Raw genomic sequence first — 18,041 nt, 5'->3', positions numbered from 1 at the left:
CGCTTATGCTTGGGTTGAAAAACATAAAGGAGACAAAAACGGGACAAATACAAAATCAGCTGGGCTGAAACAGTAATATAGACAGATAATACAATGCCTAAAAAACTCCACCCATACGTTTTTGTTTACTCAAATATGCAATCTAAAATAAGGATTTTATTCTGTTATTGCACATTTAATATGAAATTAAACGGATATTCTTATTACCACTTCCATTAATGGCTATCACACTCCCAATGTTATATTTAGCCTCTGTTTAGAAGCGTTTCCCTCTTATTACACACAACAAAGGATAAATCTACATTAATATAACGGGTTTAACATTAATAGGCTGTTCGTGGGTTTGTTATGCGCTACTAATTTTATCCAATGACCTATCATTTATCCGATAACGTCCCCTAAAACTACTAATTTAGATAGCAATAATCAACTAGCATGCTTTAATACACAAGTTAAATTGATTCCGATGTACTGATAATATACAATCTTGTTCTTTAAACGTCTTACCTTTTAAAAGGGCATCACAAACGGTCTGTTCTGCTGCAACTCTACGGCGCGGCCGCTACTTCCGGGAACTATTGAGAGGCTCCGCGAGCCGCCATTGCTGGAAAAAAACCGTTCCATTGGAGTGAATGGAGTTGTCGCAACTCTCTCTCTATATGGCTCTGGTTTCACCCATAGATAGTATATAAACGGTTTCACCGTCTTTAGTGAAAGTTGTAGGATATATAGGCGATATAATATAGGTTATAAATTGCGGTATTTGATTGTAATGCTCCTAGAAGTGGACAGCCATTAACAAGACTTTTATTCTATTTTATTTTTTTATTGAACAAACATAACAGCAAATACTGTTTCATCTACAAGAACAACAATAATATAGAGTTATAAAGTGATAAAACAAAATAAAGTAATAATAACAAAATATAAGAATAATAAAATAAATAAAGAAAAGAAGCCAGGGGTAACATATAATTTAAAATAAATTCAAGAGAAATAGAAATGCCTCGAGTCCCTTATATTTTCATTATAAGAAAGCATAAATATTATACATTGTGCACAATGTAACTGACAAAAAATAATAAAGAGGTTTGACAGACAAAAATGTACACTTGTGTACAAAAATTTGGCTAGAAAAATAAATAGATTTACAAGAAAATACGTGTCTTTTAGATTTTTTTCAAAGTTATAAAAACCAAATAAGACATCCTTAAACCCCAAAGAAAAATTTAAACAAGGAAGCACGTACAAATAGACAAAATTTCTTCCAAAAAGTAGCGAGGAAGACGAGGAAGGAGGAGACCGTTATTTCGTCATCATCATCGCCATCACGTGATCACCCGGCAGTCACTTTCACACGTGCACAGTAAAATCTCAGAAAGTAAGTTACTAAATCTTGATATCGGGGGATCTGGTATTTCTGGTTTCGGGTTGCCTTCATACAGAACTCCGGCAGTTTTCAGCAGTTTCCCTGAATTAAAACCCAGCGTTTAGATAAAATATCGGGGACTTCCGCATTCTCGAGGACCTTTAACATGCCTTCACGTTTTAACCCGTAAGTATGTTTTAATTATAGCCTACAGCCAGATTGTATGTTTGGGTCTTATCTTGTTAGTAAGTTTATTTATGTTTAGAAATGTCAAAACCCAAATTAGCTTAATAAACAATAAAAGGAGCCTACGTCATAACGCATTGGATATTGTTACTTTTAATCGATTTTTTAAAAATCCAGACAAGTATTTATATTATAATACAATATAAAGAAAATAAGCAATATGATATAAAAGAAAATAAAAAAAAAGAAAAGGGGCAAAGGGATAGTTCACCAAAAAATCCCCTAAATATGATTTAAAGGGCCAGTTCACCAAAAGTTTCATTTACTCTCCCTCATGTTGCTCCAAACCTGTATGAGTTTCTCTGTAACGTTGAACACAAAGCAAGATATTTTGTAGAATGCTTGTAACCAAACAGTTAATGGGCACCATTGACTTCCATAGTGGGTTTTTTTCCCTACTGTGGAAGTTAATTGGGACCAGCAACCGTTTGATTACTGACATTCTTCAACAAAATATTGTGTTCAACGTTACAGAGAAATTACAATACAAGTTCAGAACAACATGACAGTGAGTAAATGACAGAATTGTCCTTTATAGGTATTAATGTAATCAATCAACTTGGTGAAGTATGATGAAATCCATTAGTTAACTTACACGGGCTTTAAATTATGCAACCTTAGTGTTATAATATTACATTTATTCAATATTTACACACTTAAAGTGATGATCTAGCACATAATCCGCTCTTGTCTATCCTCCTCAGGCGCAACACGCTGGTTTTTCTGCCATGCATCTTGTACTGTGCAAGTGAGTATTTGATTTCCGCAGTGTTTTGATTGTGTGTTTATTGAAAGAAAACATCAATATTTGCGTGTGTATGTCCTCAGGCTGCGCTCCTCAACAGAAGCCGTGTGTCCGGTGCGCTTTATCCTGTGATGATGCTGATGCTCACGAGCTGAAGAAACACCCGAGTGTTCGTGTGGACGTCACGCGTCTGTCAGAAGCTCTTCATGAGGAGACGTGTAGCGTCTCCAGCTTATATACCGGAGGAGGAGGAGGAGGAGGAGGAGGAGGAGGACGCTGCTCTGTGGTCGTGCCGGACTGCTCACAGTGGGACTCGCCGATCGCATTACGCATTTATGCTAATGATAGCAAGTCAGTGTCTGAGCTGCTCTACTCCAGCATGGATGTAAAGCCTGGTAAGACCTCAGATCATATAATCAATGCTAGAAGAACTAGTTTGAACAGTTTGTCTGTGTTTATTCATCCTCATTTCTGTGAAACGTGAAGGTGAACATAGTCAAACCAAAATATATTCAGACACCTTCAACATTTCTCACATTATCACAGTTTATTCACTATAGTGGTAATACAATATAACTCAGAGTTATGAACTCAGTTGATATTTGACAGGTTTTGTCTGTCCTTCTGTTAGACTGTCTCACACACACACACACACACACACACACACACACACACACACACACACACACACACACACACACACTTCTGTTAGACTGTCTCACACACACACACACTTCTGTTAGACTGTCTCACACACACACACACTTCTGTTAGACTGTCTCACACACACACACACTTCTGTTAGACTGTCTCACACACACACACACTTCTGTTAGACTGTCTCACACACACACACTTCTGTTAGACTGTCACACACACACACACACACACACACACACACACACACACACACACACACACACACTTCTGTTAGACTGTCTCACACACACACACACTTCTGTTAGACTGTCTCACACACACACACACTTCTGTTAGACTGTCACACACACACACACACACACACACACACACACACACACTTCTGTTAGACTGTCTCACACACACACACACTTCTGTTAGACTGTCTCACACACACACACACTTCTGTAAGACTGTCTCACACACACACACTTCTGTTAGACTGTCTCACACACACACACTTCTGTTAGACTGTCTCACACACACACACACACTTCTGTTAGACTGTCTCACACACACACACACACTTCTGTTAGACTGTCTCACACACACACACTTCTGTTAGACTGTCTCACACACACACACTTCTGTTAGACTGTCACACACACACACACACACAGGTTTTGTCCATCCTTCTGTTAGACTGTCTCACACACACACACACACTTCTGTTAGACTGTCTCACACACACACACACACTTCTGTAAGACTGTCTCACACACACACACACACACTTCTGTTAGACTGTCTCACACACACACACACACTTCTGTTAGACTGTCTCACACACACACACACACACACACTTCTGTAAGACTGTCTCACACACACACACTTCTGTAAGACTGTCTCACACACACACACTTCTGTAAGACTGTCTCACACACACACACTTCTGTTAGACTGTCTCACACACACACACTTCTGTTAGACTGTCTCACACACACACACTTCTGTTAGACTGTCTCACACACACACTTCTGTTAGACTGTCTCACACACACACACTTCTGTTAGACTGTCTCACACACACACTTCTGTTAGACTGTCTCACACACACACACTTCTGTTAGACTGTCTCACACACACACTTCTGTTAGACTGTCTCACACACACACACTTCTGTTAGACTGTCTCACACACACACTTCTGTTAGACTGTCTCACACACACACACTTCTGTTAGACTGTCTCACACACACACACACACTTCTGTTAGACTGTCTCACACACACACACTTCTGTTAGACTGTTGTTAGGGGGGTAACAGTTATAAGACCCGAGACCAGATATGAAGAAAGAAGACCAGGAGTCGTGAGGTTCAATCAAAAAGATAAAAATTTACTGAAGAATAGTTTTCAGTTTCATCGGTAGAGCGAGCGTCAGTCTCACGAGGAGGTCGCAAGCCAACTCTACCTTACACAAAATAATACACCAATTATACCATTTTGCAAGGGCAAGCATAGCATCATCATACATCTGATTGGCTAAGAGAATATAGAACCATAAACAATTTCACACATGTGAGCAGATAAAAGGTGCATATCGCCATTAGTTAGGATAGCTGTCGCCAATCCTCAGATTTAGGTCAGCGTTGACCTCGCAGGTTAGAGGAGAGCGCCAGTATGGCTGAGCGTTGTGTCCCAAATGCCTACGTAGAAAGTCAAACACACACACACATAACATCGCCAAGGCCGAAGAGTGCTTGAGCTTCGTATTATCAGTTAGCCAAAACATAGCTCCTTAGGAAGAAAGGCAGAGAAATGGCATTGCTCTCTAGAGAAAATATATAATTTCACAAGCACAAAAGAATATAGAAATGATTATGTGATAATGCATATACTTGATTATTGATTTGTATAAAAGTAATGTAAGCATTCAAAAGGATATGGAATGAAATATATATATAACTGACTGAAGAGACAAGGGATTTTGACCAACCCTTCAGTCCCCCGTTTTAGACCTATGTGGGGTCCAATACCGCCACGTCTGGTCTAACAAGTGAGGTCACTACGGAAGGTGGAGTGGTGACGAATGCTTCCCTGGCGGGTCACAAAAGTCTCTTCGCCTCTTTACGGACATGCTGGAAACTAAAAATTCCAGTCCCCATTCCGAGGCTCTCCCACCTTCCACTCACAACAGGGCATCAATGTTGTTCTTTCTCAGTTTATCGCTCAGGCGGTTTGTCAGCTTGATCAGTCTGCTTTCCTCCTCGGCAGGATTCAGCTTACTGCAAGAAGACCTGCAAATATATGAGAAGAAGAAACGAACACACATACACACACAAAAACATAGAAGAGCCAACCCACGCCTCCACTTCTATCCCACCGACCTTTTTGCATAATGAGGGTATTACCGGGATAATTTGGGGAGTGACCAAGCCAAAAGGTCACCGTCTCATTACCGTCCAAGCGATAGCAGCGATCATTAACGTTCTGATACATGGTTGGAATTAAATTTAGACCCTCAGTTGAATTTAGGCATGGGTATTGAACCCATGATGGACGGTTATCAATCTCCTCACAATCCCAGTGAGTGGAGAACGCATGAAGTCTACCGGTCCAGATTGAAATCTGAATCCACATCAGGAATGATAAGGCTATTATAATCAGAGCCACAAACGAGAGAGGGAGTACCAATCGAATGATGGCCCGCCTCATTTTCAGTCGTTTGGTATTTCGCACTTCTTCCTGAAGAATTAGCAGCTTCAATATATCGCCGGATTCCGCCATCTGTAATGATAAAACATTGTTACAGAATTTTACACTATCCCACATATAAACGACAGACCTTTACGAGACAGTTCGTTATTATGATGCGGTGATTTGGTTGGAACCTTTATCGAGTGGTTTCACCTGTGACCAATGTCTTCAGACAGTACCCAGAACCCCTCTGTCAAGTAAAACAGATGTATTAGTTGTCAAGAGCACCTGGTAAGGTCCATCGAATTTTGGACCTAGAGGAGAAACAATCTCTCTTTGCAACATTACACTGTCACCTATTTCAGGCAAGGCAGGCATGTCTTTTTGCTCAACATTATCTCTCTCTGCTTGTCGGACACTGACACTAACTCGTGTATCGCGTAAACAGTTATCCAAAGCCTTCAGATAATTTTGCAAAACATCTTTCAACGGCCCGGACGGTCCCTCATGTTGCAGATAAAAATTTTACTTTATCAGCTTCTTTTTTTGTTTGCAGCCAGTCAGGGGAGCATCCCAAGGCAGTCGCATGTAACGACCTGTCATTATTTCAAAAGGACTGATCTGAGTAGTTTTGTTAGGGCTGGCTCTCAGACTTAAAAGAATCATTGGAACAGCTGCGTGCCACCCCTTCCCCCACTCCAACAATCTCTTTCTCAATGACGTTTTGAGTGTTCTGTTTGTACGTTCAATGGAGCCGCTAGACTGAGGCCTAAACGGGATGTGGAAGTGTTGCTTCACTCCCATCAGTTTCATGACATTTTTCATTACCTTTCCCGTGAAATGTGTACCCTGATCTGAATCAATTTGTAAGGGTAAGCCCCATCTTGGGAAAATTTCATTCAACATTACTTTTGCGGTTGCGTCTGCGGTGCAGTTTCTCAGTGGAAATGCCTCCACCCATCTGGAGAAAAGATCAACAATCATTAAAATGTATGTGAACCCTCCACTAGGGGGCAATGGACCTATGAAATCAATTTGGAGGTGTGTCCACGGACCCTGAGGTCGAGGGGCATGTCCTAAGGGAATTTTCAGCTTTGAGGAAGAATTAACCTTAAGGCATACTAAACATCTCTTACAGAAATCAGTGCAAGAAGCCCTCAGCCTTGGCCACCACCAGGTTTTTGAAATCATTGCATGTAATTTCTCAGGCCCTGCATGTGCCAACCCATGATACAAGGACATAAGTTCAGTTCGAGCAGAAACAGGGCAAACAAAGCGTCCATTAAATTTCCAAAGTCCTTCAGAATTTTTCTGTGCTCCTAACTTTGTCCACTGTTCTATCTCTTCAGGGTCATCCTCTGCATAAAGTTCAAAAATGTCTCTGGAAGTCTCATTCTCCTGAATGGAAAGAGCCATCACACTCACACGTTTCAGTCAGTTTTGCAGCCTCTCTAACTGCTGTGTGATTTTACAATCAGAATCAAACCCCTGACTGACCATTTTCTTAATGAGCTGTGCGTATTTCTTTGATTTGAGCTCGTCAGAGCAGAGCTGTTTACAGCGTTCGCTCTCTTCCATTTGGTCAGGACTTTTTTCTTTATCAGTCATTCTTATTGGTCCTAGATGAAAAACCACCACAAGAAAAAGATTTAGCAGCCACAACAATAAATTTGGCGGAAAAATACGTTTAGCAACAATAGTGAGACTTCTACACAATGAAACTGCAAATTATGTTTCACTTCCCAAGTCACATAAAACTGGTCTATGCCAATTTGGGTCACACTATATATATATATTTATTTGTTTGGGACCGTTCCTGATGCATCCCTGGCAAACAACCCTATATTTTACTATTTTTATTTTATTTTATTAATCTAACTAACATCTTGTTCCCTACCTGCCTGAATCACTAACTTCGGGGTACCCCTATCTGAGATGGAAGAGATTGATCAGGTTTTGCGGTGCCACTGGACCTAATCCAGGGACGCCCTCTGCTGGGGTGGTGTCCCACACCAGTATTGCCCCACTGGGCCCCCACAGAGTGCGTATCACTTTTGCTGTTTTAAACAAAACAGCAACCCTTTATACTCTCGTAGTATAAATAATCTTCACTCGCCTCGTCGGAGTGAAGCTCTCCCGTTCCCCTTCAAAATCTCTTCCAATCAGACAGCCCTAATAATTAATAAAATCTCTTTCTACCTTGTTTGCTGATTTGCCAGAGATGTCACCACAGAATGGTTGCCCGCGAATCCTCCACCAAAACTGTTAGGGGGGTAACAGTTATAAGACCCGAGACCAGATATGTAGAAAAGATGACCAGGAGTCGTGAGGTTCAATCAAAAAGATAAAAATTTACTGAAGAATAGTTTTCAGTTTCATCGGTAGAGCGAGCGTCAAAGTCTCACGAGGAGGTCGCAAGCCAACTCTACCTTACACAAAATAATACACCAATTATACCATTTTGCAAGGGCAAGCATAGCATCATCATACATCTGATTGGCTAAGAGAATATAGAACCATAAACAATTTCACACATGTGAGCAGATAAAAGGTGCATATCGCCATTAGTTAGGATAGCTGTCGCCAATCCTCAGATTTAGGTCAGCGTTGACCTCGCAGGTTAGAGGAGAGCGCCAGTATGGCTGAGCGTTGTGTCCCAAATGCCTACGTAGAAAGTCAAACACACACACACATAACATCGCCAAGGCCGAAGAGTGCTTGAGCTTCGTATTATCAGTTAGCCAAAACATAGCTCCTTAGGAAGAAAGGCAGAGAAATGGCATTGCTCTCTAGAGAAAATATATAATTTCACAAGCACAAAAGAATATAGAAATGATTATGTGATAATGCATATACTTGATTATTGATTTGTATAAAAGTAATGTAAGCATTCAAAAGGATATGGAATGAAATATATATATAACTGACTGAAGAGACAAGGGATTTTGACCAACCCTTCACTGTCTCACACACACACACACTTCTGTTAGACTGTCTCACACACACACACTTCTGTTAGACTGTCACACACACACACACACACACACACACACACACACACACACACAGGTTTTGTCCATCCTTCTGTTAGACTGTCTCACACACACACACACACACTTCTGTTAGACTGTCTCACACACACACACACACTTCTGTAAGACTGTCTCACACACACACACACACACACACTTCTGTTAGACTGTCTCACACACACACACACACACTTCTGTTAGACTGTCTCACACACACACACACACTTCTGTTAGACTGTCTCACACACACACACACACTTCTGTTAGACTGTCTCACACACACACACACACTTCTGTTAGACTGTCTCACACACACACACACACTTCTGTTAGACTGTCTCACACACACACACTTCTGTTAGACTGTCTCACACACACACACTTCTGTTAGACTGTCTCACACACACACACTTCTGTTAGACTGTCTCACACATGAATTATGGTGAATATCTGTCAGCTGGTAAATGTAACTACACAATTAGATAATACCAGTTTAGCTCAACCAGTGACCAAGCAATGCTTCATTGTGTTCAGTGTGTGTGTGAAAAGAGCATTAGCAGTTACAGACACACACTTCAGCAGAACATGACCAGCTCAAAGTTTCCCAATCACTTCTGCTCCCAAATTTCATAAATGTTACTGTAGTCGCTGTATGAAGAATATTTGGGTATAATATCTCACAGTTTACTGTATTTTGCTCTCCTCACTTCATAAATGAACTGTAGTGTCCTGATCACACTAGTAAACAAATTATATCTGGTGTCTGAATCATTTTTGGTTTGACTGTATCATTTGAGTGAACTATTCCTGTAAGCTACTATATATTAAATGATAGTCTAAATCTATATCCTATATACTAAACAAGCGATTGTTTCTCTCTCTAATCCTCCAGTGTCCACCGGCTGTGATGAGGACGCCGTGTCACACAGAGACAGTAAGTGAACTGAAGAAGGCTCGACTCTGCAGCTAAACACCATTTTATATTCATTTCAAAATCATTTAAAACTCTTCTTTATAATCTAAGTGACGATGACTGTTGTTGACATGCACACACAGTAATAATGCATAATAATAATGCATTATTGTAATTAAAGTTTACCACCATACTTTGATCAAATGAATGTATTATGGCTCTTAATTGTAGCAGCCATAATCATCATAAAACATATGCTGAATTTAGTTGCAATAAAGAAGCAAGAAACATGAGTTCATCTTGACAATGTTGTCAATGTCGGCGAACAAATCAAAGTATGCAGTAAAGTAACTCGTACTGTGTGCAGTTCATCATCTGTGCTGTGAATTATGGTATCAAAAATAACCACAACTCTTAGATAATAATCAGAGGTTTGTGGCGGTCATGTAAACATGACACATTAAATCCCTGTAGTCTATCATTTTATGCGCCTGGTTCAGATTACACGATTTTGAATCCTAAAATCTTGTTGTGTTGTGGACAAGAAACATGTCAGACTACACATTGCTTTCTGACCAGTCATCGCGTGCCGTCACAGACATTCACTCGCACATAGTATATGTCATATACACACGCACTCACTCGTCTCTCTCTCACACACACACACACACACACACACACACACACACACTAGGGTGAGGGACAGTCCCGAAGTTTGACGCTTTGTCCCGCAAGTCATAAGCAGTGTCCCGCATTTTAATTTTGTCTGCATCATTTTATTTCATCGTCCTTTTAAATTACAATTCTACAAAAAAAATTTTAATAAGAAAACACTGAACATGCGCAGCCGTTATTATTATTATTGGTTCTAAAAAAAAAAAAAAATCTGCAATAGAAAAATGGATCTATTCGGAGCTCCCGAGAAGAAAAAGCGTCTTTGTTCGTATGATAAGGAATGGGAGAAAAAAATATACATGGTTAAAACCAGTTACAGGTGACCCTAAAAAAGGAGATTGCGGTGTATGCCACCGAAGATTCACCATCACGCATGGAAAAGACACAAATATAGGCTACTGAATTCGGTAAGAACGCATTTAATCTGTAGTCTTTATTTTATGTGTTTATTTGGAAATGTGCTTTTTAGCGATTGGATTATTATTTTCACTTAATTATTTAGATTGAATAGACCCGTGCTGTTAAAATGAGTTTTATATTATTAGTGGGGCTGTCAAACGATTAAAATATTTAGTCGCGAATAATCACATATTAACTCGCGATTAATCGCACATTTTTATCTATTCTAAATGTCTCTTGATTTCTTTTTGTCCCATTATTTTTTCTCATTTTAATGCTCTTATCAACATGGAAAAGTGGATCGGCTTGCTTTGTGCAAATGTTTTTTTATTGAAAACAACACTGGCATACTGTGTTCAATTCCACACTAACATTCTCACTTGGAGCAAATAATCTCTCACACAATGTAACACTGTTCATCAATAAAAGGGTGAAAGAAATACTGACGAGGTGACGTTACTGATATTGACGAGTGGGCGTAGAAACGCATCAGCGGTGTGTGTGTGTGTGTGTGTGTGTGCTTGACCATCAAGTGGTGTTTAGACTGGACGATGATAGCTCAGTTCACAACGACACAACACACAGATCACTTTGGTCTTGTCAATTTAACCATTTGGCAACTTTTTAAAAGTAAACTTTCTATTCAGAATCTTATTGGCCTCCATTTCGTCGTCTCGCGCTCATCATTCACACACCGGCGGCGCCATTCAGCGTTTTTATTGCTGGCCATAAACTGAGAAAGCGCGCGTCCGATGTACGATATGAGTTGTCCAAGACGCGGCTCGGCGCTGTGCTTCTCGTCCACTCTTTGGCCGGTTCGCATCGCAAGACCAAACAAGTGTGTGCGGCGGCAGTTGTTTTGTTTCTGGTCTAGCTAGATCCGCTGTGATGTTGTAGTTTTAATAACGTTACTAGTTGTTGCAAAAGCATGTGAAAAAAACGACAAAGTTTGCAAGGCGTTAATCTTGCGATAAAAAAATTGAGGCCATTAAAATGGGTTTGCGTTAACGCCTTTAATAACGCGTTTAACGGACAGCCCTAATTATTAGTGACGTTCACAGCGCCGGTCAGCGCCGTCATAGACTAACATTTTTATAAAGCCAATTAGCAATAAAGACATCAATATTCAATCAATATTTATTCACCTATAATAATAGTAAGTTATCTCCCTCGTGTCCCGCGAAATCAGGTCTGACCTGCAACAGAGCAATAGCCAGGTGGTCACCCTAGCACACACACACTCACTAGCACACACTCTGTCTCGCTCGCTCACTCACTCACTCTCGTCGTGGAGGACCGAAAAAAAATCAAACATGCTAGTCTTTTTGTCGTGATGTCGTGAAGCATCGCAGACGCGACGTAGGTTGTCGCCCACTATGACACACTATACGAGATGAAACGATCAAATCTTGCGTCCCGACGCCCGTTGTCGTTATTACGAATCTCCACGACACCCTACGTCAAACGAATCGTGCCAAAATCGGGCTAAAATCGTGTAATCTGAACCAGGCATAAAACTCATCTTTGATCACCAAAATGACATATTTAAACGTTTTTAACTTGAATAAACATGTCGTCATGTCTTAAAATATCTTGAATGTAACTCGACACCCTCGCCTCATTTAGTATGCGTGGTTCTATGAATATGCAAATAAGCCCCGCCTCCACTCACTCACTCACAGATCCACTGGTCGATCACACGTTGATCTGATTGGTCAAGGTAGTGTGTGACGTCAGAAACACCAGCGATTTCAAACCGTGTTTTTGAGACTGTCTTTGGTTCACTGCAGTTTTAAGCAGAAAATACTCAGCAATGCTGTCGACTTATGAACTTACACATGGTGTGTGTTAAAGCAGATTAATAACTCCACATAGACACATAAACTACATTAACAGCTGGATTTACACCACAGGGGGACTTTAAATCCTCACTCTGATTATTGGGACTGATCTGCATTATTGGTGCACATGTGAACACAGTCATTAGTGTTGAATGAGCAGAATTAATGCGAGTTGTGTGTGTTCTCCAGATCTGAATGTTTCTAACAGGAATCTCAGTAACACACTCCTGGTTCTGCTCGCCGCTTTACTCCATCTTCTCCCACCGTGAGGAACTGAGATCATCCCACATCTACACACACCAGCCTCAGTGCCAGAGAAACACTGCTCTTCTCCACTGGAACCAGTCAGCGACGGATGTCTTTACACACACACATCTACACACACCAGCCTCAGTGCCAGAGAAACCTGCTCTTCTCCACTGGAACCAGTCAGCGACGGATGTCTCTACACACACACATCTACACACACCAGCCTCAGTGCCAGAGAAATCTGCTATTTCTGGAACTCAGAGATGGAAATGTCTTTATACACACACAGCATTACAACACATAAATGATCATCTTAGCCCTCATATCACCAAAACATGACCAAACTATCAGGACGTCTTAATGACCAAAAGTGCATTAAATTGGCAAATGTCCTTAAGCATTCCTCTATAAACTATGGTTTTGTATCAAATGTAATATTTATTTTTATACTAAATTTGACACTTACCAAGTTACACTGCCACTTTATAATGTGAAAAATGCTGTGCTGTATGTATATTTATATTAAATATTTATATATTTAAGTGTGTTGTGCACTCTTTTTTTTTTCTTTACAAAAGGAAAGCTGTAAATTACACAGAGAATATGCAACACTTGCTGGAAAAGGATTTGCATTATAAATGGATTTACAGTTAAATAGTATTATAGTTATATTTCTTTATTAATTTGTTTACAATTTAATTATTATTTGATTAAATAACAACTAAATACATACAAATATTAAGAATAATAATTGCAATTAGATTAGATATTGGTTCTGCCTTTTTTTAAATGAAATAATCCACATTTCATGGCCAGTAAAATATAAAGGCATTAATGATTAAGTGATTAACTCACTAACAGCTGTGGGGAGATGTTAGTTTCAGACATGCATTTATCATGATGATATAGATCACATCCAATAATATATATATATTAAATGTATAATGTATAATTATGGCAATGCACAATGATTTATTGATTGAAGTTTATTTCGAGCAATAAAACAACAAAAAATGTACTACTAACTATATACTAACACAATATAAAAACAGAACAGTTTATCTCCCATATACATATGCATATATACCTACACACACACACACACATACATACACATTGCACACATATACATCACAAATAATAACTACACATACGCATATATATAACACATACACACACATACATACACACATATACATCACAAATAATAACTACACATACGCATATATATATAACACATACATATACACATATGTATACACACACACACACATTACAATTTTGATACATATATCCACATATATATTTTTTTACACATATAAGACTTGCTCGAAAGTGTATTACGCACATATAACTGTGAAGCGTAATAACCCACAGCTGTAATAAAACACCGCACTTAAAGCGATGTAGATCATGTGTAAGCTTTAGTTCTGAAAGGAAGTGGAAACACTTGTGTGTTGCTTTCACTCTGTGTTGCTCTGAAACCTGTGGTCTGATCAACATTACGAACGACACACACTGCAGACCGTTGTGTTCTTTTATGTTTTTAAATTCAGGATTATGCACATCACTTCTAGAGGTAAATTTCCTCTACACTTAAACATAACTGATCATTTTAACCTCTAATAATTCGTTTTTATCTACAAAAATAAATAATGTTAAAGGCTCAGTTGATGTTTTCTCCAGATGTTCCAGAAGAAGAAGAAGAAGAAGTGTCTCGAGCTGAAGGAAGGAATCAGTCTGGAATCTGAAATCAATATGAGATCTCCTGGTTTCATCAATATTCTCAACAACTAACCCAACTAATATCTGCAAAAACCAGCAGTGCAGCCGGAAGAAAACTTCTGGTCACGTACGATCTCAACAGAAGTCGTCTGGGAGTCGATGCAGACGCAGAGATCACTGCAGTCACGCTGGTTATCACTGGAGTAACCGAGTCAGATTCAGGACTTTACTTCTGTGGGACTAAATCTGTGTGTTCAGAGACGCACTTCCAGAAGCCCATCAGACTGGAGACTGAGGGTCAGTACTGGCGATCTTTCACTTCTCCTCAGATCTTATAACGGTTTCAATGCTGAGGGTTTTGTAAATTATTTTACTTTTGCACAATTTATTTCAATCATCACTACTACATCACTCATAAAAATATGTTTTTCCCCCCACAGTGATGCCATAGACGAAGCACGTTTGGTTCCTTAAAGAAGCTTTCACTGATCAGATCTTACAAGAACCGATATTTTTTTTAGTGTGAGGAAGATTTTTATAATCTCAAGACCCGTTTTCCATTGTAATGAAGATTTTGTGGAACGTAAAGAGTCCATGGATCATGAAGAACCTTTATTGAGTTTGAGCTCCAGATGTGAGTTATTCCTCTAATCATGTGTCGTTGAGGAGAGGTTTCTGCCATAATAATATTGAAACTATAATATTCTTTAGTTTTAATGAACTTCTCTTTGTGTTCGATAAAGTGATCACATATGTAATATATTTTCAGATAAGCAGACAGACAGAGGACCAAGATAATTCAGTCAGAAGAAGTGGAGATCACAGGAGAGAGCCGATGATATTCTTCATTGTGTCTCATTTGCTCACGACTAGTTCTGAGTTCAGTAATATAAGTCATCAAAGGAAAAGCCAAAAAGTTCATTGGTCTGTACAATCATAAGTCATGTTTGTTTCGGCAAATAACCTTCAGTGAACAGTTCTTAACAGAACAATTATTTCTAGAACATTTTAATGATCTACAAAAAACACTTTTCCATTATAAAGAAGCTTTTTTATGGTTCTTCATGGAACCATTGATGCCAATAAAGAACCTTTATATATATTTATATATATACATATTGAAAAATCATGGAGAATAACAAGAACATTTCCAAAGAAAATTACTTTATTTTTAAGAGTGTATCTTCTCAGAGTGTCTTTTTCAGCGACTTCAGACCCAGCTCGACCCATCAGAGTTAATGTCTGAACTTTAAAGGTTTCTTGATGATGCAAAATGCAGTTGTTTAATTAGTTTATGAATGTCTTCTGTGTCTGTAGACGAGGTGACGGTGACGGAGCGTGTGTTGATGTTCGCTGGTGTTGGACTGGCTGTGTTTGATGAGTCATAAATCTGCTAAATGACACATTTATGTGCTTTATTTTGAATGTCACCACCGACGGTTCACCACTGATGGTTCAGATGTGCTTCTGCTGGCCGGATCTTACACACTTCTGTGGTGATAAAGCTCAAACAATCATAATCTTTGAGGTTAATATTCAGTAGAATAGCAATGCTTCTCTTTCTGCCACCGTCTTTAATGCAGTATTTATTAATCCAATATCAATAAACAAATTCAAGCTTAGAGTTTAAGTAGCATGTTTTAAGCAACTGGTGTTTTTACATGTATATATTAATAAGAAAAGCATCTGTCACAGCCAAAACAAACAAACACACACATGCTTGAATATCATTAGACCACAGACTGTAATGTACATCTTTAGGCATTATATATTTAGGAGCATTAATATGTAGGCTACATATAGGCGGAGTTTAAGAGAAATATAAATGCATCTATTGTATGGCACATAAAGCTCGGCTATAAATAAAAATGTCTTCAATGTTAAATGTGTTGTTAAGAGTTCTGATCAAATAAACTAGTATCTTTCTACAATACTTTACATAGGAGTGCAGTTCACATAATGTCCACAAGAGGGGAATACATTATTATAAATGAGCTGTTTTATTCAGTTAGATTACTCTTCCGACTGAGAGCTAAACTCGAATCTATTAATTCCAGCACACGGAACTCACCGACCCGACACCATAGACAGTATATAGCCCGACACTGGCCGCTTTTGGAGGATAGGAGCGCAGTAGGAAGGGTTGCCAGGCCTTTGCAAGAAAGGTAGCACACAAAATCCATCGGCTCTTCTTCTCAATCGAATTCTCCGCTGGATTTGCGAGCCTGAGGGATATTTTGTGGTTTTGGACTGTCGAAACCGTACTTAGCCTACAGGGAAGGAAAACAACCCGCGGAAAAAAATGTTTAGCCTACAACGTAAAAGCTGACCAAATCTGCGGGGAAACAGCGGACTTGGCAACACTGAGAGTACCGGCTACTACCGGTATTTTCTTGCATTGGCATTTGAGATGTCTACAGTGAAAAACAAAACTTGGAGATATTGCTGGTACAACAACAATTTATTGTTATTTATTAACAACAAATGTATTTAAACAAGTCGTGTGTGTGTGTGCGTGCGTGCGTATTCTGACTAGTTTACTCGTTTTTTTATTTTTTATTAAACACTACTAGGCTATATAGCTACTTTCACCCAAACTGAATAATAAACACAAGTTTAAATGGGTAAATTGAGTCTTCATTTTTTCCCTGACATAGCCTACTCCAGTTCTTGTTAAAACACACTAGACATGAAAATTCTGTGCATTTTGGGCACTTTTGTGTGAAATCATATTTGTTTTGTCCATCAAAAGTGTGCTTTCACTTTAACTTAACGCCGAACCCCGCACTTCACTGCTCACGCGCTGCTCCTGCTCCCGGTGGGAAAGCACGCATTGATTAACATGCGAGGAAAACAACGCTCAACGCGCTGCTCAACGCGCTGCTCAACGCGCTGCTCAACGCGCTGAAACGGCCGTCACGCCTTTTCTGTCAGAGTACTACCGGCTACATGCGAAAAGTAGCAGTACGCAAGAAAAAGTGCAGGTACTAGAGTAAAATGTGAGCATCACGTGATAAAAGCGAAACTGTCTGCTGTTATGGCAAGCCACTTTAACATTTATTCCGTAAAACACACTACTATGTATTTTCATGCTCCTATTACTTAATATTATATATAATATATTTATATATTAGTATCTATTCCATTAGCTCATTATTTAAAAGTACCTTTATAAAGATACTACAGTTTATTAATTAGATAGTTCTTATTGTTTAGACACGAGTGCTCATTCCAGTAGTGACTAGTATTTATACTTTACTTTTTAAGAAAAGTTGGAACTAGTTAACTTGGCCTACTTGTTTGTTGGTTACTATAGTAGCTTATTTGACTAAATATCTTAAACTTAATAGGTAGGCTTCTTGAAGTATTTAAATGTACATTTCTGCTCAGTATGCTAATACTGAAAGGGCCATTCTCATAAATATAAATTGTATATTTGCACAAACTATAAAGCAGTTTTTAGTATTCAAAAAGATGAAACATATTTGATTAGGCCTATTTAACAGCG

General features: G+C 39.1%; 1 protein-coding gene across 1 annotated transcript; it reads left to right on the top strand.

The window, feature by feature from the left end:
• The first annotated feature begins 1,276 nt into the window (after positions 1-1,276).
• LOC306987144 (uncharacterized protein) lies at positions 1,277-12,972 on the top strand. The gene is made up of 5 exons (XM_079591196.1): positions 1,277-1,555; positions 2,320-2,363; positions 2,444-2,755; positions 9,624-9,665; positions 12,749-12,972. The coding sequence occupies exons 1-5, from the start codon at positions 1,536-1,538 to the stop codon at positions 12,826-12,828; spliced, it is 498 nt and encodes a 165-aa protein (XP_079447322.1). The 5' UTR covers positions 1,277-1,535; the 3' UTR covers positions 12,829-12,972.
• The last annotated feature ends 5,069 nt before the right edge of the window (positions 12,973-18,041 follow it).

The sequence above is a fragment of the Phoxinus phoxinus genome (assembly GCF_949152265.1).
Source record: "Phoxinus phoxinus genome assembly, chromosome: 19".
Lineage (NCBI taxonomy): Eukaryota > Metazoa > Chordata > Actinopteri > Cypriniformes > Leuciscidae > Phoxinus > Phoxinus phoxinus.
The sequence above is the reverse complement of the archived record's forward strand: the minus strand, read 5'-3'. Positions and strand labels throughout refer to the sequence as shown.

Bases quoted from the DNA above. Each gene is read 5' to 3' on its own strand.
- LOC306987144 (XM_079591196.1), top strand. From the start codon at position 1,536: ATGCCTTCACGTTTTAACCC. The intron at 2,364-2,443 runs GTGAGTATTTGA...GTATGTCCTCAG, and splicing joins ATGCATCTTGTACTGTGCAA to GCTGCGCTCCTCAACAGAAG. The intron at 9,666-12,748 runs GTAAGTGAACTG...TGTGTTCTCCAG, and splicing joins CGCCGTGTCACACAGAGACA to ATCTGAATGTTTCTAACAGG.